The following is a 23207-nucleotide window of genomic DNA, read 5'->3' as shown; positions in this document are numbered from 1 at the left end:
GGGATATTTATAGATCAAATAAAATAACAATGTCAAGTGCAATGCCTCTCTTTAATACGCAATATGCTCCACAAAAAGCTAAACGTTTTATAAATTTTTGTCACTATTCATATATTATATACACAAGAATCAATATATTTAGAAATCTACAAACAGTCTACGTTAGTGTGCGCATTGGAACGCGCCGAGAGAAGCTGAAAATCCACTGAACGACACACTGACTTAAGAACAACTAATTTTCGCTTAAAAAGAATAAGTGCTGTTTGATATATGTATTTTCATAGCTTTGAAATGTTGTCGATTCACTTTGTCTATTTTTCAAGCTGCCAAAAGCTAAAATATCATAATGCGCGCAGTGGAAATTCAGCCTCAAGGAAGATTTTTATATCACATTAGCTCAATATAACTTCTACGAGATATTTTCTCTACAAGAATCCGAGCAACAAATGTGTGGCGATTGTGACGAATATAAATTACTTTAATAAAAAATAATAATACTACAATATCTGATATGTAGTGACTGTTTTGTAATGAGTACGCGGTACAGATACGACTATTACGCTGAGGTCCTGGGTTCGAATCCCGAATCGGGCCAAATATAATTGTAACTGGGTAAGCCGTTGATCCTAAACATGATCTCTCTCCGATCATGTCGGATTGCCGTCTCACCGGACTATGAGAGTAAAGAACCTGTATATTGCGCACACACTTGTGCACTATAATATTACCTTAAGGATTTGTGTGATATTAGCTAGATACAACTTGTTATGGGAAACAATACGTTGATCACAATCTTTAGAAATACTTGCTTTTTACTGTCTCATTCACACAATAATCACTATAAACATAAAAATCATAAATAAATTTCTCAAATAAATAGTTTTCCTTTAGATTAATACTGCATCTAAAATTTCAATCTAATTTTACTTTCTATTTACATATCTAAAAATAATAATACAAATACACCACACATTTGCCGCCAAGACAACACATGCCACAGAACAATCGTAGGCCAAACTTTACACAACATCAAATAGGCACACGTCGTTTAAATACTGCATACATCGAGTACAAAAAACAAATACGCCATTTTAATATGGGATGAATATTGATATATTTTTAATAAACATCTACCCACTGCTGCCATTCTAGATTTTAAGATCAATTAAATTTTATGACAAAAAATCTGGCAATATATATTTTATTTTATTCAATTTTTTTGGTCAGTCCCCGCTAATCGATATAATGCTAGCAAAGTAAACAAATCGACTGCCTCGTTGGCGTAGTTGTATTGCATGTCCGGTACAATAGCGCTCTGAGGTCCTGGGTTCGAATCCCGGGTCGGGCAAAGTGATATTTGGGTTTTTCTGCTCAGTATCAGCCCGGATTCTGGAATTTGTGTCCGATATGGCGATAGGCTCGCCCCCTATCACATCATGGGATGGAACATACTTGGCGAAAAGTGGGTGCCCTAATTGCGCCTCTGCATTTATCCCTTCGGGGATAAATGCGTTATATTATGTATGTAAAGTAAACAAAATGTATGGAAAATGGGGCTAGAGCTTCGACCTTAATGAAAAATACAACTGACTCGTTGACGAATAAACATATTAAACGCGCGAGCTTCTTCTGAAGCGATGGACATTTACTTATGCTGTTTTATAAAAAGTAAGTATCGATACTTTTGTCTCTAGAGATAATATTCGGGATGATTTTTACGGCTAATAAAGACAATATATCGATATTAGCCGCATGTCGGTATTAGCCGCATAAATAACAATTACAACATAAGAATGGGTCATGCGACTGACAATGTGTTTGTATATCGAACACTGGGAAGAAAAAAGTCTCATACAACGTGCTAAGCATAAAACCATGTTGTTTTTGATGTCTTAACTCACTGCAATTTTGAGGGCAGACTAATAATATACCTACAATTCCAACCACTTGATATAATATATTACTATACGTCGTTTCATACAAAAAATTATACGTATCTTCAATATCTCGTTTGCATTCCATAGAAATAATAGCATAGTAACGTTGAAGGTTTTCAAATAAAGTCTATCATTCCATCCAATTCCGAAATTAATATCAAAAATTTTCATCCAATATTAAAATAACGTAGACTAGATATGATGCGATGTGTTAATATCAGTCATTTACGAAGTTTAATACAAAATTTCAACATTCCGTTTAAAATTTGGCACATCGTGTAATATTAACTACCTGATATATTTATCAATATGGCAACATTTTTTATAACTCACACATAGTGTCTATACAGTAATAAACAGAGATAAATGCAAGGTTTTTTTTTCTTTTTTTATACCAGCACTACAAATGGACCCCACTGCATCTGATGGTAAGTAGAGTGAGGTCCAATAGAATGTCGACTGACGAGAGATGATTACCCCTCGACAGTCGACACAATTATGTCGGCCTGTTAGAACCATATATACACAGACTGAACCTGGAACGCGACACACTTACGTGGGCCACTATGGCGGGTTTTAACTTGTGTTGGTGATCGCTATCCGGGCGGATATAAAATATATCTAATATACATCCAATTACAACCAATTTGAATTAATAAGAAATATAAAAAGTGTTGCCATATCGCATTATCCAATTCAACAGGTATAACGCTTTAGACACAGACATAAGCTACAGGTTATCAGACTCAATAGTAAAACTTATCAAATAAATAGACTATCAAAAACTATACAACTTAAACCTATACGTTATTATTAAACATAGCTAAATGCCTGATAATCTCCATATGTGCTGTATTCGTTGTATTTATAACATCTCCAATATACATTGTCTTACATATCAAAAAACGTGGACACGGCTTTCACTAATTTTTATAACATAATTTCAATAATATCCGTTGGCTAAAGTGTGCCATTGAGATCTTTCATTAATTTCATCTAGTAACAACCAAGTTAAACATCGGCACATAGCTTGTACGCTTGCGAGAACAAAACTGCACACTTATTGTAATTTTATTTGCTATCAACTCTTTTCAATAAACGATCCCAATCGCAATCTTCAAACCGATTCCGAGAATAAACCAATCAAAATAACTCATTTGTAATTTCAAAAAATACTTTGTTCTGATTGGTCCATTTTTGAGTTTGTTCGAAATAAACTATTGGGATCGTTTATTAAAGATGGCGGTATGTTTATCAAATACCCAGCATTATTTTAAATACTGAGCGTGTGATGCCCCAGCCAGCCTTAGGTTACGTCTAAAGCCTATTGCAATAAATGAGACGTTAAGATATTGTGCAAAATATCTCATGAAATAGGATATATTATGATAGATTAAATTATTTATTTCAATCTGTAAGACGTTAAAATTAAACTATTTTTCGGATTTTATCGCGGTTTTAATGTTTTAGTTTTCACCTTTTTTTTTTTTTTGGGAGAAAACTAACGCATTTAAACCGCGATAAAATCCGAAAAATAGTTAAATTTTAATGTCTAACATTCGCGTAAGCACAAGAAATCATAAAACGTTAAATCATATTTAGATTCTGACAATTTTTACTTGCTGAGCTCGAAAACATTTCTCACCAAAGAACAGGCAAGGAACACTTGCAAATCAGTTCAAAGGTATAAAGTAAATTGCATGACTGACTATTTTAGAATAATTAATACTGTTGTATAACTATAGCGATTTTTTCGTGAAACTGACGCTGATCAAAATGAATGCGATAATGAATGGCATTAGCCGTTAGCGAGACCCTAGCATCACGAATTATAACTTTCCTCCGTATCGGATGTTCGTCCCATCGTCAACGCCAAGATATATGCCGTCAACTCGGTTGGAATAAATCCCAAACAAGAGTATATTCTTTAGATGTTTAAATAGCTACTTTGCTTACTTCATTTTTAAAGCTATATTTTAATGTAGACCATGCAGAAAATAAAATGGCCAATATCTTAATACAATTTAGACTATGAGTGAGTATAGATTTCAGGACTCTGCACTAAAGATAACTGATAAGAACGTCTATTATGATGTGCAACTTCTATCAATCTTAGCAAATGTGAGCTATCGAAATAGATAAAATAGGCTATTTGACAGCATGCAAAATAATATAATATTTATCAATATCCACGTAGGTTATGGAGTTTAAAGCAATTTGCAATAACATATACTTATACAAAATATTTAATATTTTACCAAAAAAAAAACAAAATAAATGATGAACCACGTGATCTTAAATGGTTCGATACACAAAATATCGATGACATCACACGTTTGTAAACTTCTGCTATTATCGCTGCTAATATGTTTACCACCATATTCATAAACGTTATTTATTTAAGGACGGAGCATTGCTGTGATAACAAGTCTGCTTCTCAGTGCTGACGGCATGGCAGCTTACGCAGTGCGCAGACATAAGGCCGTTGTGATTGGCTAATATTGAGATACAACTTGAATCTAGTTGTCTGTCAGATAAACAAAACTGAACAAACAGCAAGCTGTCAGATAAACAAAGCTGAGAAACAGACTTGTTATCACAGCAGTGCTCCGTCCTTAGATAAATAACGTTTATGAATAAGAGGGTTAGTGTTTACAGACGTGTGACGTCATGTAAATGAATCGAAGCTATACTGCCGAAGCAGGTGGTTTTGTCAAATTATTTATTCAGTGTATTTCATAATGATTTTTAAATGAAATATGTATAATAATTAAATTTAATCATTGTTTTTAGGCTCCGTAGACACTAAATAATTTAAAACATTTTCCAGAAACTAGTCAAATAGCCCACAATTAAAGTATAGTTACTGCACTGTATGACCACAATATAGTGCAGTAATAGAGTGCACATAACAACAGCTTTAAAGTTATTATTAGTAGCTCGCATCTTAGTAGCTTTAGCATATTAATTTACATTGGTTCTATTGTCACAAAAATACAACAAAATGTAGAGTCCTTAACGCAGATAATCACTTCACGATAATGGCACTAGATTATTTCAACTCTAGTCTCAACATTGGGCTATTAAAGAAGTCCAAACTCAAATTTCATAAACTCCTTATTAACAGTCCTATAATATATAACAAAGCGAAGCCTACAAGTGAATATCACTTATTTCATAAAAACACAAGTCTTACACTGTTGTTTCTCCTTTCATCTCAACGTCAGACACTGCCTCACTCACACAACTGTCACTGTCCGGTTTTAGGGTGACGTCACTGTTCAACGTGACGTCTAACGCGGCATCCTTCCTAGGCGTTCTCTCTTTCTCCCTATCTCTATCTCTACTCGTGATTTGCGTGTACAGTTCGTCTATTTCACTCGCGAACGATACCGGACTACTGTCTCTGTTCACTTCGGGACAACTCAACGCTGGCGTTGGCACGTATTTCCCTAACTTTGGATTGCTTTTGATCGTCTTTCTCCATCCAGGGTCATAGTTCACGTACTGACTCTCGATGTTTGAAACGTCTTCATTGCTGAAACTTATCTCGTTGGGGCACATGGAAGATGGCGATGGCGCGTACAGCCCGTGACTGCGTATGCTAACCTCTGACATTTGGTAATTAGGGCAATAAATATCGCTCTCATTTTCGAAGCCCTGTTCGCTTGCATTCGTACTACACGTTTCGAAATCGTACGAAGTTTTCGCCATGAAAAATGTTTCTTTGTCGTCATCCAGTTTCTCTTTAGATCCTAAATCATCGGGGTTTTGCAATAAATTGTCTAGTTCACCGACTTCTAGATTCTGCGGCGTGCTAGATCTGTTAACGTCATCGCTATTCATCGTGCATTCTTCAGATATATCTTGCAAAGACTTGTCTACGCCATCCTTGTCTTGATTTTTGCCAGGCTGCAAGTAATCTATGTACTGGCCAAAGCTTTCTGTGTCAGTGATCTCATTAGTTGAACACAAAGCGCTATGCGTCTCTTGAAATGACGTCATTTCCGAATGCGTGTTTAGTGTTTGGTCAGAGCAGGTGTGGGGCATGGCTATCTCTGACGCAGAGCTGTATTCCAAGCTGCATTGTTGTGAAACAGTTCGCATTTCAGGCTGATCTGCTCTACTTTGCAAACACTCTTCTGACACACTACTTCTTTGACCGTTAAAGCTTTTCGCAACATTCGCTTTGACTATTTGGTGTTGCGGCACTTGTGTTTCAGGCACATTTGTATAAATGTTCATAACTTGGGTTCTATTAGGTTTTGCTTCATCCGTTTTAGCCCAAGATTTTCTATCTGTAGAATAACTTTTATAATCTTTACTGTCCTCTTCAAGTATGTTTGGATTTATGGCATTTCTTGTTTCTTTTATACCATTGTTAGTTCTTTCTACGTGTATATTTGTATTATTCACTTTAGACCCAGAGTTAATAATGTTTGCGACACCGCTATACGCCTCTTTAGTTGGCAATGGAAGCGAAAAATGAGAATCATTATCACAATCCCTTCTCGTTGGCAATTCTAAACAATTTCTCTTCATATTTTGTCTCTGCTTCTTGAAAAACTTCTTCGCTACATTCATCTGGTTTGGATTGTAGAACATTTCTGGGCCTATATTACCGCTTTCAGGGTACGTCATCATCGAATTGTTTGATCTGTATTGCTGTCTGTGAAGTACTACCAGATTGATATTCGGTGCCTTCCCATTAATGTTTTTGAGAGGTTCTTTCTGTAACGTTTGACCGTTCAGTTCAGCGCCAGCTTTATAAGTACCACTGTTGTTCGTTTTCGAGTTGGTTCTATTTGAACTCCTACTGCCTGATCTCGATCGATTATCGTTCGTTATTGATAAAGGAGCACCATTTGCATTGGGATTTGATGAGAGATTTTGCGCATTAGCATCAAACACGCTCCTGTTCCTGCAACACTGTTTACTCTTCTGTAAGTAGCAATGCATCATGGACCACTGGGCTCTAACGTCACTTCTCGCTATACCATAGAAGAACAGTATAAAAGTTCCCAATATTGTAGCACAGACGGCGTAAATAATACTGCAGATGTCCTCTTGATACGGCAAGTAAGCTGGCAATGGTCTATACACAGCAATAGCGCCACACGACCACACAGAAAGGTACAAACACATCACGATCACTTGAGCTCTCAACTGTATGATAGGCGTATGCTCCACGTCTTCAATTTCAGAATCCAAAGTCGACTTAACACTCCTCCGTTCAGCTCTATCATTACTTTGTGGTTCCCACATCTCTAAATCAACATTCTCCGTCGCTTGCGTCCCTTCCGACAATTGCACGTTCATATTCCGTATCGTGCATCGGATCAACAGAAACAAGATTAGTAAAAACATCAACAATATCCCTCCTGGAACAAACAGGGCACTCAAAGCGGGAGCAGTGCTCAAAAAACACTGGGAATATCCAGCATAGTCCTTTAAATTAACAGCTCCTGATATTCCACACACTATGAGAGCTATTCCCCACCCAACTAAATATAGGCCAAGTATTGGCTTCTGGACTGGAACGTCTGGTGGAATATCGTCTTCTGGGGTCCTTACGGGATTGTGTGTCTTTGTCACCCACTTATACATGTTGCTAGCGGACACGCACATCCATAGTAGACAAGAGAGAGACAGGTAGTGTATGAGCAGTCCCAATATCTGGCACAACTTGACGTCTTCCGTTTGGTATATCCCGAGGGTGTACATGAAGCAGAGTAGTCCGATGGCTATCCAGGTGTTGATGAGCGCGTGCTTGGTTTTCTTAGCCATTTGTATGGCCGGGTAGCACATGACGTAGGTGAGGGTGGCGCAGCTGACGCATCCGATGAGGATGAGGCTTCCCACGTAGACGGCGGGGTGGGACACTTTGAACCGCGCGCCGTCAGTGCGAGCCCCGTATATGCCTGTCTCTACGTTTTGTAGTAAACCGACGTAAGCTAGTTTTGTGCAGCTTATTATTATCATCTCTGACACCACATGGGATACTTTGCAATCTGTAAAAATCATTAGTATAATTAATAAATATTGTTACATAAAAAACATTTAAAACATAAAATAATCATAAGTTATTAGATCCTCAATAAAATTTTAGATTTTTTTTAATGACACACTCATCACGCCTTTATTCTCAAAGCGGTAGACCGAGGTGCTACCAGGGAACCCACTTTTTGCCTGTGTCTTCCATCCCATGGTATGATATATATCTCATCCCATGATGTGCCTGTATCGCAGGCATCATTCCTAAGACAACCTACTTTGGTCACCACCGTTAAAGCATTATAATATTTATATATTATGTACTCAGTTATATGGACAAATATTTTAAAAAAATCCAAATGTAGCTCAAACATAGTGTCCGTACCGCTGGAGTTGTCCTGCCAGCGGCGCGTGCGCGGGTCCCACACGGCGGCGCGCCCCTCCGCGCCCGGCGCCGCGCGCGCGCGCAGCGTGGCCAGCACCGGCTCCAGCAGCGAGCCGCACTCGCGCACGCCCTCTGCGCAACGCACGCGCACTTCATACACTTTATCTTAGACTAACCGACACAGTATATAGACAATTCAAACAAATAACATTCGAAGGAATATACGAAAATTAACTCACTTAATTGAAAGCCAACGACAGGCGAGGTTATCTCCATATTCATATCTTCCCTCTTCGTGCTCTCTCCCGTAATAGTCCTTCGCCCTGTGTCCCGTCATCCTACCGTCATTCTCTGGCTCGGGGAGTAGCGGGAACAGCGCGGCGTCCTCGTATACCGACACGACAAGATCGTGCGGCTTGATTTGAAGCAACGCGCCCGATTCCGTAGTACTGAATATTAGGGATTGGGGTATCTGAAATCAAAGATATTTTTATTCAAAGTATTTGATAACCTTGTATGTTAATACATAAATAAACTAGTGGGTCAACTGATACCAATAAGGCCCAAAAGCACCCAGTATGTTCATAGTTATAGGAATTAAACAATGTATAAAAATCTACAGGGTGTTTCCGAACTTTGGCATAATATGTAATCCTTATGTAAAGATTTTTTTTTAATGTTAGTACAAGGAAAGGAAAAGTACAAAAACTTCATTTTCAAAAGTATATGACTTGGAAGTTAATTTTAATATTTTTTATTGCAACTACATTTAGTTGTTTGTGAATGAAGTCCCTATGTGTTTTACCGAATGTGACTAGTTTGCAACCACTCTGACGAACTATAAGTATATTAGTTACGTATGTATGTGGCAGACGCCGAGTGCCACACGCACGTCGCGCCGCCGACTATGTATAACACGGTGTAGTGTGTAGTGTGTATTGTGTACCTGCACGCTGGCGTGTATGAGCGCGTCGGAGACGTGCAGCAGCGGCTCGACGGTGCGGTTGGTGGTGGTGCAGTGCAGCCTTGGCCGCGCCGCGCGCCGCGCCGAGTGCCACACGCACGTCGCGCCGCCGAACCCCTCGCTCACGCGGAACCGCTCCACGGCCAGGTTCATCTACATCCAACAGGCATCAACTCATAATACCAACACGCTTAACCCCACTGTACTATTGCAGACGAAACGCGACATATTAAATATTAAATATTAAATAAAGGCAGGATCTACGGGTAAATAAGGTGCATCCGGCTAAGATCGCATAATGGGTAAGATCGTATAAGGCAAAAATATCACGAAAATATTATTTTTTGTTTCAAGAAGAAAGACGGTGATGGCTTATCACACTAGTTTTAGAAATGTTATTAAAACGAAATCCGAACTTATCTTGCGAACGTCCGATCTTTCCCAAGAGTTTTAAATTTCTATAGAGATATTTTAAAACTTCCTGGAGAGAATTGAAAGGTGATTAAATTATCACATAAAGTAGCTTTTTAAGGTATCACTTAAATTTTTAATGCGAATCAAAAAAAATCGAGACTCCTCTTATTTCAACGAAAAACAGTATAAAAGATTCCTAGCCTGCCCTGAACCCCAGTAAAAATTTACATATTTATTTCTTATGGTATAGTCATTGGTGTATACATGCTATGATACTGTCTGATTATTCAGAATAGAAATCCGGTCTAATTGGATAAACATGTAACAACATTAAACTTAATCAAGGCTTCGTATGTAATTCCATACCTTTTGGCCTTGTACGTTGTTGATATATGCGGATATCTCCTCAGCGGCTTGCACCATATCTGTGCAAGATCCGTAGAGTGTCTCCGCTTGTGACAGAACTGGCATGGATATGTTCATCGCTGAGCTTATAACGTCCAGAAGGGCAGGACCTGAACGCAAATAAAATACATAATTTTTAGGAACATCAAATCCTCGTTTTCAAGAAATTACAATATATGATTTAAAATCAGCCTTGACGAATTAGACATCTTTAAGAAAAATACGCAAACTTGCGTTACTAAACAGTTCCATGGATTAGGCCAAAACAAACAAATAATCCAGATATACGATTTAGATGTACTGAAGAATTCCAGTTGTATAAAAATCATTTTAATAAAATATACATTTTGATTTATTTCTTTCCGTAAACTATAACTTATCTTCAGTCAACATTAAACACACCAACTTTTAGCAGTGCCAAAAATTCAAAATACATAAACTATCTTACCCAAATCTTTCTCCTCAGCAATGTACTGCATGTAATTTCTAACAGCTTGCGCTATGAACATAACATCGTCTGCATCATTTATCTCTGCTAACGGATATGTTTTCTCTTGTATCAACATCGCCAATCTCTCTGTAGCATTCACCGCCGAGTACTGTACCAAGCTGACGTTCAACAACGCGAACTGTTGCAGTAACTTCGTCACATTACTTATGTAAGAGCACTCAGTCGTGTTCGGAGAGCTCCAAGTTCCATTTTCGTTGCAGTATCTATAAGCCATTCCTTCCCCACTGCGGCATGGCACTACAGCTGTATGATTCATCAGCATTTGAGGCCAGGAGTACAATCCTTTATTGTTGACAGTGTAATCCTTTTCATTGGTACTACAATACTGAGTCCCATTTGACAGCACCAACACTTGTATCGTGTAATTTTGTCGTATATGATTCTGGTCACTGTACATGCAAGTCCATTCTCCCATGTGGTGTTGCGTGATATTGGGGAAATAAACTGTTGTTTCTGCTATACCCTCGTCTTGCATATCTGTGTGGGTGACGTTAACATCACACACTTCCAGCATTGGGTGTGACCATTTCAGCTCGTATTTTGCCATAACAGACGCGAATGGAGCATTACAAGAGAGGGTAAGAGTGTCCCCTTCGAAAACTACTTGGTCCTGGCTTGGTTTCATAATCAATGTGCTTGAGGGTAGCATGCTCCCACAGGCAGATAGGTCGAGGAATATTTTTAATTTCCGCACTGTTTTGTTGACCATGTTCTCTGGAAAGGCGCATTTTGGATTGCCGACGAGTTTGACGCTGGTGTTACGAGCCCAGTCTCCCACCCACAGTAGTTCACAATCACATATCAAAGGATTTTCTGTTATGTCACTGAAAATTAAATGCAACATAAAGACACAGATTTAAGATTTATAAGAACACTATTTACAACATTAGCTTACTGTTGTAGAATTATGGTACAGTGCCAAAATAATATTGACCAACAAGAGATTAACATCTTAGTTGGTTGTATTATGCCAGACTAAACTTTATGTGCAAATCAAAAGTACTGTAGTAACATTGAAAATCGTCTAGCAATACTGATACAATACTCACAGCTGCTTCAAACCAATAAGATAATCAAATGTCCCAGCTGCCATGACAGATATATGGTTCTGGGCCAATATCAACCGCTCCAGATTAATGAGACCCTTGAACATTTCCTTGTAGATGTTGTTTATTTGATTGTACGACAGATCTAATCTTTGTAGAGATGTCATGTTGTAGAATGCATCAGATTCAATCAGAGATATTTGGTTTCTGCTCAGATCCCTGATGACAATAGGAGTAGTTATTAAGTACACAATTTTCCACAATCCTTTCTGAGTATTTCTCTAAATAAATATATGTAATGAAATAGTTTTCATTCATTCTATATATTACTTTTTATTTCTGTCTTAATACATGCATTCTATGTATTATTAATAGATTAATAATAAAAAATAATAATAATATATAATGATGAAACAGTGAATTTTGTAACAATAATAGGGGACCGGCCTAAGCTTGATTTCGTCATGACGTCACATGTGGGTATTTCGTCTCTTTTCTATTTCTTGTTAATTACCCCTTCCGCCGAAATTCAAAGACTTGTAACTTGTTGATTTTTTAACAGATTTTAATAATTCTTTCTGTGTTATAATTTATATTATGTAAATATTTGATAATAGTAAAAAACAAAAATGAGTCCGGTACCCTATTTATAAAACCTATTTCGTTATGTATATTTATTTTAAGAAATACACTCCATAGCATGTCTTTAAAATGATGTTTATAAAACTTATAGAAAATAAATATAAACTTAAAAGTTGGTTATAATAATATAAAACAGAAGTTGTTCTAAATGTTAGGCAATTACATAATATGTAAAATTGGAACTTTCCTTTTAATTAAATTAGTCGCTCAATATCATTACCAATATAAAAATCCGTTATCATAATTACTTACTCTAATCAAAACAACTATAAAGCTATAACTTTCTAGGGTTATTGATATAGTATAGAGCAAATAGATAAGTTATCTTAATGTATAATTATATTTTATTAATGCCATTAATATTTATTACTTGATCTGCCAATGACACTGTTCATGTAAAATTTGATCCCTATACTATTCCTTTAATTGTCCTTTGACATATTATATCATATATGTAAGTATTTATAGCATATCATTGTGTCAGTTAGTTTTAAAAAGTGTTGTTCCACTAAACCAAGATCTGATTAATATGTGTCTCTTCCCTGATTTACTATCATACAACATATATTATGTCTACTGTATTTTTATATAGAACCTGATTCAAAATAATTTCAGTCTGGTTTTAAATATTATCAAAATTATACTGTATTTAATCAAAATAGATACTGTGGTATTCCTGTATTTGTGTGACATAAATGACATGGGTGGTGGCCATTAAACATTTATTGAGGGTAAGTGTGTAGTAATCTTCCACAAATGACATCATATACATGCATTATATATACTTGACTTGGTTGCTAAATACAATATATTTGTCTCTATCCTTTAATTAGTTCTAAATTCATGTTTTATATAATTCAGTATGATATTCAAGCATTCAAGTCACTTCTAAAATGGTATATTATTTATACCCTCTTAGAATCTACCATAAATTTCATTCTCCTTTTTTATATGAATTGTAATTGTAATTTTGTAAACTTTTATTCATCTAGTTTATGAAACTATTGAAATTGAATATTAAAATTTTATCAGATGTAAAAGATCACTATGCAATTATCATTCTATGTAAGTATTTATAAGAAATCAAGAATGAAATTGTTGAAAGCTGATTATTTTGATATATTTCTATCTTTCAGCTATTTCTTTGTTATTCAGTATATAACTCAAGTATAAGCACATCATACTTTGGCACTATATATCAAAATATTTTGTAGTCAGTCAATGTTCTTATTCAGTTCAGAAAATCAGCTACTATCAATCTTCAAAGCTGATTTGCATTGAATCCAGCATTGAGACAGGTATTTCAGATTTTAAGGCATGAAAGGAGGTTTAATCTGAAGTAAGTAACTTCAGAATCACTCTCGAAATAATGTAATTTGCAAGTACCGCAATGCCAGCATATTATTTATTGTTGACCTAATTTTACCTGGCAAGAGTTTCAGCAAACTGAAACTTAACATACATTTATGGTACACTTACAATTTTTGCAAATTTGGCAAATAAAGCTCTCGTGATAGCGTCGAGATCGCATTTCCGGACAGGTTCCTAAAAATAATAATAACATAATTAGATAAGGAGCAACTGTTTGTAAATAAATAGGTGTAAAGTCTTCCTTACAAGCTAACAACAATCGTCCATAGTTCGCTCAAGTCAATTTCCTTGAGTTCGGTGATCTGTGCAGGGCTCCCGCCACACTTGAGCCGTAGCAGCTCGCCGGGCGGGGGCTCCGCGCCCGCTCCCTCGCCCACTTTGTTGCCCTTGCACGAGCACAACGATGGACAGTATCCAAATACTCCCTCAACACATAGCAACATTAAAACAACAAGCACTGAACACTTCATGATGCCTATTTCCGATAAAACTGCAATTAAAACCATGGCACTACGCCAAAGAACAGAAATGTTCACATTTTCACAAATTCTTTGATTTCATCAATGGCATTTCTCACGTATCAATGTAAATGATCACTTATGTGTGTTAAATCCATAAAATAACTTCAAATCCACACATTCTCCATGACACAGTTTTGGATTGGTGTATTTACAAAAATAAACAATCGTGAAACAATATACACATTACACGTCCGACATTTGTAAAATCTGACTGATTGACTGAGTGAATGAATAATGTTTCATTCTCATGGTGGCATTATCGATACTGAGTTGAAGACAATGCAAAGTATCTACAAAGTATCAAATTGGCATCAAGTGGCTTGAACTGAAGTTTAATATTGAATGGATATGAACGTATATGAACTGTATCGAATGAATGATTTAAACAAGCTAGCAACATAAAAAGCTAATATCAGTTGTACCAATCTACAGAAAAGTTAAATGTCAAATCAAATAATTGTCAACAGCATTTTCGAATTTAGAACCGTTGTGTTATTAGTTTTTTTGTTACTTGTAAATTCTATAGACAGAGTATAAAAGAATTATGATATTTGTGTGATATGTAATTAAATAACAAATCATGTTAGACCAACGTTACTCCGACAACGAACTGTCTAAAAGAGACATTCCTTCCTTCATTGAACCTCGGCCTCCGTTAATACAGAATCCGTTTATGAGACCTCGTCCTCAAAAGGGTATGAATTTACTAGAATTATTTGAAGAAGACTCTGAACTTGAGGAGCCAGAATTGGTTCAGGTATATCTGCGGTTAAAGCCGTGCAACGAGAGGAGTAATCTTTACGAAGTGAGATCAGACAGATGTTTGGTTACTTCCCTGGACACGGCTACAGCGGGCCACGGGCGACGTACTCAGCACAATGTGTCCAAAATGTACACCTTCTCGAAAATATTTCGACCGGATTGCACTCAAAAAGTAAGTTTTCATTCATTCTATTGCATAGAACTACAGTGGAAATCGTATGCGAAAGTGAAGCATCAGCACTAGTTTAGGGAAAACGTAACAAATACAGGAAACTATTTGCAAGAACTCTACAGACATCCATTGGACATCACCTGAAAGACTTAATATTTTAAACTTATTATAAGGTTTTATATACTTTTCAGAGGTATCATTGTGCTAACATTTGACCTTGAAAGTTTCACTCTCCCTAATGTCTGTTCAATGAATAATTTTAAAATTTAATTGGTAATTTGTATAATCCATTCTAACATTTATCTTATGTAGTAAACCTACAAAATAATTCCTCTGACTGATTATGTTAATTAGTTTGTAAAGATAAATTGAAGATTTACCCTATTTAAGCAAGCAAAGCACACGTTGAACCCCAACTTTCATTTCAACTTCATTATTACAGGAAATCTTTGAACAAGTGGTCCGGGACAATTTGAAGAAGCTTCCGGATGGCCAGAGCTTCACCCTCCTCACATACGGAGCATCGGGATCTGGGAAGACGTACACCCTTATGGGAACAGTGAGCTCCCCCGGTCTGGTGCCTCGGTCTCTGGAGTATGTATTCAAACTGGTAGATGCAGCTCAGCAGCCTCTCTACAAGCCCGGTGAAGCTGGTGCTGAGAAGTTAAGTCTGGCTGAACAGGATTTTGAATTACAGGTGATTATTAATAGAATAATAAATTGTAGTTATAGTGTCAGTAGCCAGGGAGACTTGGGCCCATCCTTCACACCGTCCAAGGCCACCAAAAGAATCAAGTGGCAGAATTCCTTGCTAATGTAGTGGATGTATGTGACTGTACCAGTGTACTTTACCTGTTTGTTCAGAATATAAGCATTCGTTGTGCTAGGCTAAGGACATTATGTACAATTATCGAGTACAATAAACGGATTATGTAATCCTGTGTTTCAATGAATGGTCACCACCGTGTACTCCTTATACTACATCCATTATCTCCATAATATTAAGTTATTATATATATGAATATTCTCCTTTGTTGAATATATTTTTATTATTTTGCAGTATTCTTATCTCAATTGATTCAAATAAAAAATACTTGTAAATCTTTTGTTTTAGTGGGTGAAGAGATTGCGGCATGTATCGGCGCCGCTGCGCGACAAATACCGGCGCATGAGCACTCAACTGCACAGTGACATGACAGTCAGCTCCATAGACCTCACTAACAGGACGCGGTATTATGTTTGGGTAGGTGATGTACTTGTTGAAATACATCTGTAAAGCATATATTAAATTTTGTCATCAGGAATAATAAGAAAATTATTGACATCAATTTTTTCACAGAAAATTGAATATTTTCACAGGCATAATATGTATACACTTACCACACTGTTCCAAGAATTATATCAGCTATTAGATAAAACATGATTTAAAAAAATAGCCAGGTGTCCCCACTGCACCTGATGGTAAGTGGAGTGGGTTCCAATATCATATTGACTGACGAGATGTGATTAGCCCTAGGCAGTTGATACAATTATGCTAGCCTCTTGGAACCAGATATACTCAGGCTGGTCCCGAAATACGACACACTTATGTATCGCTAAGGCGGGTTTTACACCTGGTGTATGGTGTATGCTACCTGGGCAGATATAAAGTATATATCCTACCACCAACAAGAAGTATTATAGCTGTATCAATTAATTTCAATAGGTATCATTCGTGGAGATATACAATGAAGCGATATACGATCTGCTGTCCCCGCCCGACAAAAGGACCAAGTTGCGCATACGCGAGGATTCATCTGGACATGTTTATGTAAAAGTAAGTGCCTAATAGTATATTAAGTGGTTACTATTTCTACTACTGCACGTATTTTTGCAAATCGTCATTTCGCATTGTAAATCTCTTATTAATGGTATAAAAACAAAATGGATTTTTATACTTTTTTAAGTAATAAACACAAAATGGATTTTTACTTTATCATTGACCAATACTTAACCATCTTCTCTTTAATCTGTTAATTGTCACAATTTGAATTGCTTAATTTTAAAAATAATACATTGTATGATTAGGGCGTGACGCAAGCATTCGTCAGATCAGGAGAGGAAGCTTATGATGTGATGGTGGCTGGCAAACACAACCTAATCGTGGCAGCTACTGGAGTGCATGCCCAGTCGTCAAGGTCCCACTGTATCTTCACCATCACGATGCTCACAGAGATTGGTAAGTATTGAATAAGTTTGAGAATTTGTATTAGCTTTATTGAGTGCAAAATTACGGACGCAAATGCTAAAAAAGTGTTAACAATCAATTTGGTAATGAAAATATATTTCATTCCACAGTGAAAACTTTTGCCCCTTTATGATCATCCTTAATTGTTTCATTGTGATTAAAATGAACACACAACTAATGTTAACAATAGCTTAGACTTGTGCTACCATAAGTGGTGTGACTTACATCGTAATTTTTTTAAGTGTAAATGGTCATCTGCTTTAAAATATTTAAAACCATGTCGTTATCAGATGGCGAAGTGCGCTGGTCGATGGTCCGGCTGTGCGACCTGGCGGGCTGCGAGCGAGCTCGGGCGACGCGCAACACGGGCGCGCGCATGCAGGAGTCGCGCGCCATCAACTCCTCGCTGCACGTGCTGGAGCGCTGTCTGCACACGCTGCGCCGGCGCCAGCGGGCAAGGAACCGCGCAGACGCGCTCGTGCCTTACAGGTACCTAGGGCTAAATGACACTGTAACTGATACTTGTATGCCACCAGTAACTCTTGAAAATCGATTTTTTTTTTCTTTACGATTCCATTACTTATGGATCGTACGTACTCCACAGCCACGTCAAACAAACTTTATTTCGATTAGTCCATTGTGGTTTAATCTGTTATTACCATTCAGAGAAACAATGTTGTTTTATAATTATTTTTTTTAAAATGTCAATGATATATTTTATAATCCACACATTGTTCCAGAGAGTCCAAGCTGACCCGACTGCTCGGCTCTGGGTTATCGGGCGCCCGTGGCGAGGCAGTGAGTATGGTGGTGACGCTCAACCCCTCCCCGGAGTATGCTCATGAGACGAAACACGTTCTCACATTGGCAGCTGTAGCGCAGGATATACGTGAGTATAGGGTTGTTTTAAAGAAAAACTTCATTAGTTAGATGGTAAATCTAGGCCTGCTATCCATCTAAGTAACTCATTAGACATAATTTTCAGATTGTCAGAAATGAATGCTTGGAAAATGAATTACAAATTATAAGCATTTTTTTTTTTATTTAAGTAAGCCAACTTTTTGCATTCTACTTCAATTCGGGAATGACTATAATATCATTTACATAAATTATGTATTCCCTTGTAGAAATAAACAACACAATGTTGACAACCACGCTGGAAAGCAGCACCCAAGACACCACTATCGAAAGCAGTGCAGAAGTCATGCGCCTGCGCTCCGAAAACGAGAGACTACACTTTGAACTAGTGCAGTAAGTAAACATCAATGGATAGTAGTTATAATTAATACCTAGATTTTAATTTTCCCTTCATATATTATCTTCTTTTCCGATGGAATATTATTTATTATGAGTGCAAATGAATATTGATATGGCTTTGACTTGTGTTTTGTTAAGTCTACTATTGACGTTCTTCAGAGCCCAAGCTCGTAATAAAGAGATGTTGGCGTCTATGGAGGAGCGGCAACAACAAGCCGCGGACACCATGAGGGAGTTGGTTGAGGAGGCCAAGGACATCACGCGTCAGTACTACGAGGCACAATTGCAGGCGTTGAGGACCGAGGTGGGTTATATCGCTTTAATTTGATATATTTACAGCCATAATAAAGTAAACTGATTAATGTATTATGTTTGTTCCCGAAACCAATCAAGTTTTAATAGAGTCCATTTCCTCGATCGCTTTGGTTGGATTACTATTAGCATTAGTTGGATTAAAATCGTATTTTAAATCAAAATCAAGGGAACAATGGGTAAATTATTTGCTACTTACCATGGGCGTGGTAGAAAGATAAAATTTGGACACAATGATAATATAACGATACTTTTCAATGTAATTTAAATTTTGTGCTTAGATGGAAGAAATGGCTGAAGAGTATGAGAGCAGACTGGCCAAGAGTACGGCACCATCGACAGAAGCTGGCACGCCGTCACGCTACCTGCAGGCGAAGGTCGCTCAACTGATGACTGAGATTGCCGTATTGGAGGTAAGATTAAACATTCATTGTATTAAAATGATTAAAATATAATATTTTAATGAATATTTTTTATTCTCTATCAGGAAAAATTAACAGCGGAACATCTTGCACGATCTCGCGCAGAAAAAGAAGTACAGCATTTACGGGATTGCATAGAAGAGAGAGATGGTATGTTGTTATAAAAGTATTAATATTATTTTTATTTAAGGTTTCAGTTAAAAATCGGAAAATGAAATTATGAGATTTGCTACCAAAATCTTCTTATAATTGTTACAGAAAAAGCATTCAAAGACAACAATTCTAACAATCAAGAAGTTATGGCGCTTTCGGATAGTGACCACGATAGCGACGAAGAAAATGACATATTTAACGAAAGCCTAGAACCTATATTCAAAAAGGAAAATATGAACAAATCACATAGTGTGCATAGAGATGATTTGAAACAAAATGTAAGCCAACAAATTGTTGAGGAAGAATGCGATAAATCCATTGATACATTGAAGAATGATTCACATAATGACACTACTAAGGACTCTGCATACGCGGGTGGTGATGATGAAAGTGATTACAATAAAATATCTGATGACTTGTCTGACAGCATACGCCATGAGAAATCTGCTGTTGACCAAAATAACGCATTAAATGAAAAAGAAGGTAATGATTCAACGCATGAGGAAAACCAGGATTTTAGTCTTGATCCAATTAATAATTTAGTTGAGATTGATATTGATGGTAAAAAAGATGATAATGATATCCACGCAGAAAAAGATGATAGTACGCCAAAAAAAGAATTAAGAGAGGTTACAAACGAAAAGTCAGTTTTAACTGCAAGTAAATCTGACTTCCGTGGTACCTATTGTTTGCCAGATGAAACACCATCAAATGTAGTTAAAGAGGATGTATTTAAAAAGCCTAGTTTACTTCGAGGAACTTATTTCGTAAATCAAGCTGTAAAACCATCTGAAGATACACATAATAAAACAGATGTCTCCCTAACGAAAGAGAATGGGATGGATATGGCTAAAACAAAACAGGACGGAGAAAAAATCGCAAAGAAAGAAAAGGAAACTTTAGTAAGTAAGATTATACAGTCGATTAAATCTCAAGGTAGTGACAGTTCCTTGAGACAATTTGAATTACTTGAAATGGAAGCAAATGCTTGTGAAGAAACTAAAAATGACGTGCCAGATTTTGGTGAAGTGAGATTTTTAAAAGAAAAAAGAACTTATTTCGAAGATAATACAAATCTAACCACTAATAATAAGGTTCAGAGCAACGTCGAAAAAGTGAAACAAATCTTTGAGAATAAGTCTAAAGATCAGTCAAAAGAAATGTTTGATATAAAGACTGACAAAGATAAAGCTAGAGAGCAATTGAAGAAATTTTTTGATACAAAAATTTACACAGATAAATCGAAAGCGCAACCGAAAGAGTTTCTTGGGATAAATATTAATAAAGATGAATCGAAAGCACACCCGAAAGAGTTTCTAGATATAAATATTAATAAAGATGAACCTAAAGCAAACCCTAAAGAATTTCTTGATGTAAATATAAATAATGATAAATCTAGAAATAATCCAAAAGAATTTTTTGATACAAAAATTAACTCAGATATTCCTAACGACGATGCGAAACAATCTTGTGAAATAAAAAGGAACAAAGAAAAACGTACGTATTTCGACAATATTAGTATTAATATTGATGCACCGATTAATAAAAAGATAAATGATATTATTACTCAAAATACAGATGAACGCTCACCATCAATAGTAAAAGAACTGGTTGGTAATGATTTCGAGCCAAGTACAATTAAGAAATTGCTTGGAGAAAGTTTAACAAAACCTGAGTTTCTGTCATCAATACAAAAAAATAGAATAGTAAAGAAACATGACTCTGTAGATATTTTTGAAGATTTTGATTCTCCCCATATTAACAAACCTATGGATTTTAAAAATGATTTTGACGCTGTGACGAAATCTGTAGAGAAACTTAGATTACCGGAAGTAGATAAAGTGGATATAAAACGTGAAATCAAAATGGAAGCATTCTCTTCAATAGATACACCTGTCATTGAAGGTTGCAAATCTCAAAATAATCTACCAGAAATCATCGTAAATAATACTCCAACAGATACAACAAATGTAAATAATACCATTGAAGAGTTTGAAAATTTGTACAAAGATGTTACACAACCAAGAGCTACAGAATTCGAATTATTAGTATCGCAAGTAAGCACTGTTGAAACTAAAGAAACTGATGATGTAAAACAAAATGAAGTTAAAAGTGTTGTTAAATCTAAAGAAACTGATATTGTAAAACAAAACGAAGTTAAAAATGAACCTAAGCAAATTCAATTTGAAGTTGAAGAAACTAATTATAAGTTACGTAATAAGTCGCAATCTAAAAGCACTAAAACAACAGCCTTTACCGAACAAGGTGATGAAATATTAGCGGAGAGTCAGGAGAAATGTGAAAGTAAGTTAAGGACAAAAAGAAGTCTGCGTTTAAGAAGACGGAACCCTGTGGACGAGGAACAAGAAGTAAAATTGAAGGATATAGTAAACTTGCAAGACGAGTTCTCAGATGTGACAATGGATGTCCCTGCAGCAAAGAAAGAAGTAAAAGATATTCCTTCTCCAGAAAAATGTGCTGAGGAAGAAAATGTACCGCCAATATTGGGAATTCAGAGTTGCCCTTCTAAGAGGTAATTTTAACTGTATTTTTATTGGAATTAAATGGGGTAGACGTAACACGCTTGGGAATGCTTTTTGGTTAAACATTTTAAGTCATATTAATTTATTAAATGATATAATCACTAAATTTTGCTTGTATTATTTCGTTTATTATCGCTAAATGCTTTTAAATTTATTACTATAAAGAGAAAATTCGTAAGTTTATTAATAAACTTTGGAAACTAAAATGTATATCTGACTCAATGCTTGAGGCATATATTATCAGTCAACCTTTGGGTGAAGGGGAGATGAAATACAGTTAGAGAAATATATAAATAGATGAAATATATAATCATTGACGTATATTCTATAGACACGAACTTTCATTTAAACTATTTGTTCAAAATCTGGAATTGGAACTAAAGTTCGCTGTACCGCTAAGACATCAATCATGGTCTAACCATACTTTTTAAACATACTGTGCCAAAGCGCTTTAAATAGAGTATAAGAAAAATGGCGACCAAAACGTCACTATTGTAACCTATTTATTCACTTGAACAACAAATAATTTTACTTATTTGACTAATCATTCACTTCAAAGTTTACATTTAGACTAGCATTCTTATATTTTGAGCGCCGCTCCGTTCATTACCACACGCTGTCAATGTTGAAACCATAGTAATCTTTACGTGTACGGATTACAATACAGTTGAGTCGAACACAGTGACTGTTCGTAACGCCAGATCTAGCACGTAGTACATATATATCGCTGGGTGTAATAATGTGTCCAAATCTTTAGACACCCACATAAATTACACGATCGAATGCGAACCAATTATAGAAAGTAATTTTCACAAATAGTAGGCACCTGTTGGTGTCTAGAAACTGAATAACTAATACTACTTATGCCAAAACAATGTATTAAATTATTTCTTTCCCTAGTGTAACAAGAAGTCGTCGAAAACTTTTCACTCCTCGGGCTGAGCCTTTAGAAGAGTCCCTTACGCAAGCTGGAGACAGCAACGAAAAGATTCGTGTGCCTCGACCGTCTTACCACCGTACAAGAGCTCGTCGCAAGCTCTGAATATTAGCTGTAAAATATTATATGCTCTTAAATATAACCAGTGTAATAAAAATTGTATTATCAATATTAAAAATAGATACACAATTATTTTGACAGTGAAATTGTTTTTTTTTTATACCTAGTCTTC

The 23207-nt window shown here is 36.2% G+C and overlaps 2 protein-coding genes across 2 annotated transcripts; one reads left to right on the top strand and one right to left on the bottom strand.

Annotated features, from left to right (window-relative positions):
• Positions 1–32: 32 nt before the first annotated feature.
• LOC115442055 (adhesion G protein-coupled receptor A3) lies at positions 33–14411 on the bottom strand. Its single transcript, XM_030167014.2, is given in 10 exon segments — positions 33–7948; positions 8317–8448; positions 8556–8616; positions 8618–8788; positions 9263–9433; positions 10061–10209; positions 10548–11434; positions 11660–11875; positions 13778–13843; positions 13916–14411. Coding segments are annotated over 10 exon segments (4932 nt in total). The 5' UTR covers positions 14176–14411; the 3' UTR covers positions 33–5129.
• A 206-nt stretch (positions 14412–14617) lies between these two features.
• Positions 14618–23181, top strand: LOC115442059 (kinesin-like protein KIF20B). The gene is made up of 13 exons (XM_030167018.2): positions 14618–15124; positions 15567–15821; positions 16239–16367; positions 16830–16940; positions 17192–17342; positions 17642–17840; positions 18092–18240; positions 18479–18602; positions 18768–18912; positions 19202–19333; positions 19408–19492; positions 19601–22028; positions 22939–23181. The coding sequence occupies exons 1-13, from the start codon at positions 14771–14773 to the stop codon at positions 23078–23080; spliced, it is 4404 nt and encodes a 1467-aa protein (XP_030022878.2). The 5' UTR covers positions 14618–14770; the 3' UTR covers positions 23081–23181.
• The last annotated feature ends 26 nt before the right edge of the window (positions 23182–23207 follow it).

Source organism: Manduca sexta, chromosome 19, assembly GCF_014839805.1.
Source record: "Manduca sexta isolate Smith_Timp_Sample1 chromosome 19, JHU_Msex_v1.0, whole genome shotgun sequence".
Classification (NCBI taxonomy): Eukaryota; Metazoa; Arthropoda; class Insecta; order Lepidoptera; family Sphingidae; genus Manduca; species Manduca sexta.
The sequence above is the reverse complement of the archived record's forward strand: the minus strand, read 5'-3'. Positions and strand labels throughout refer to the sequence as shown.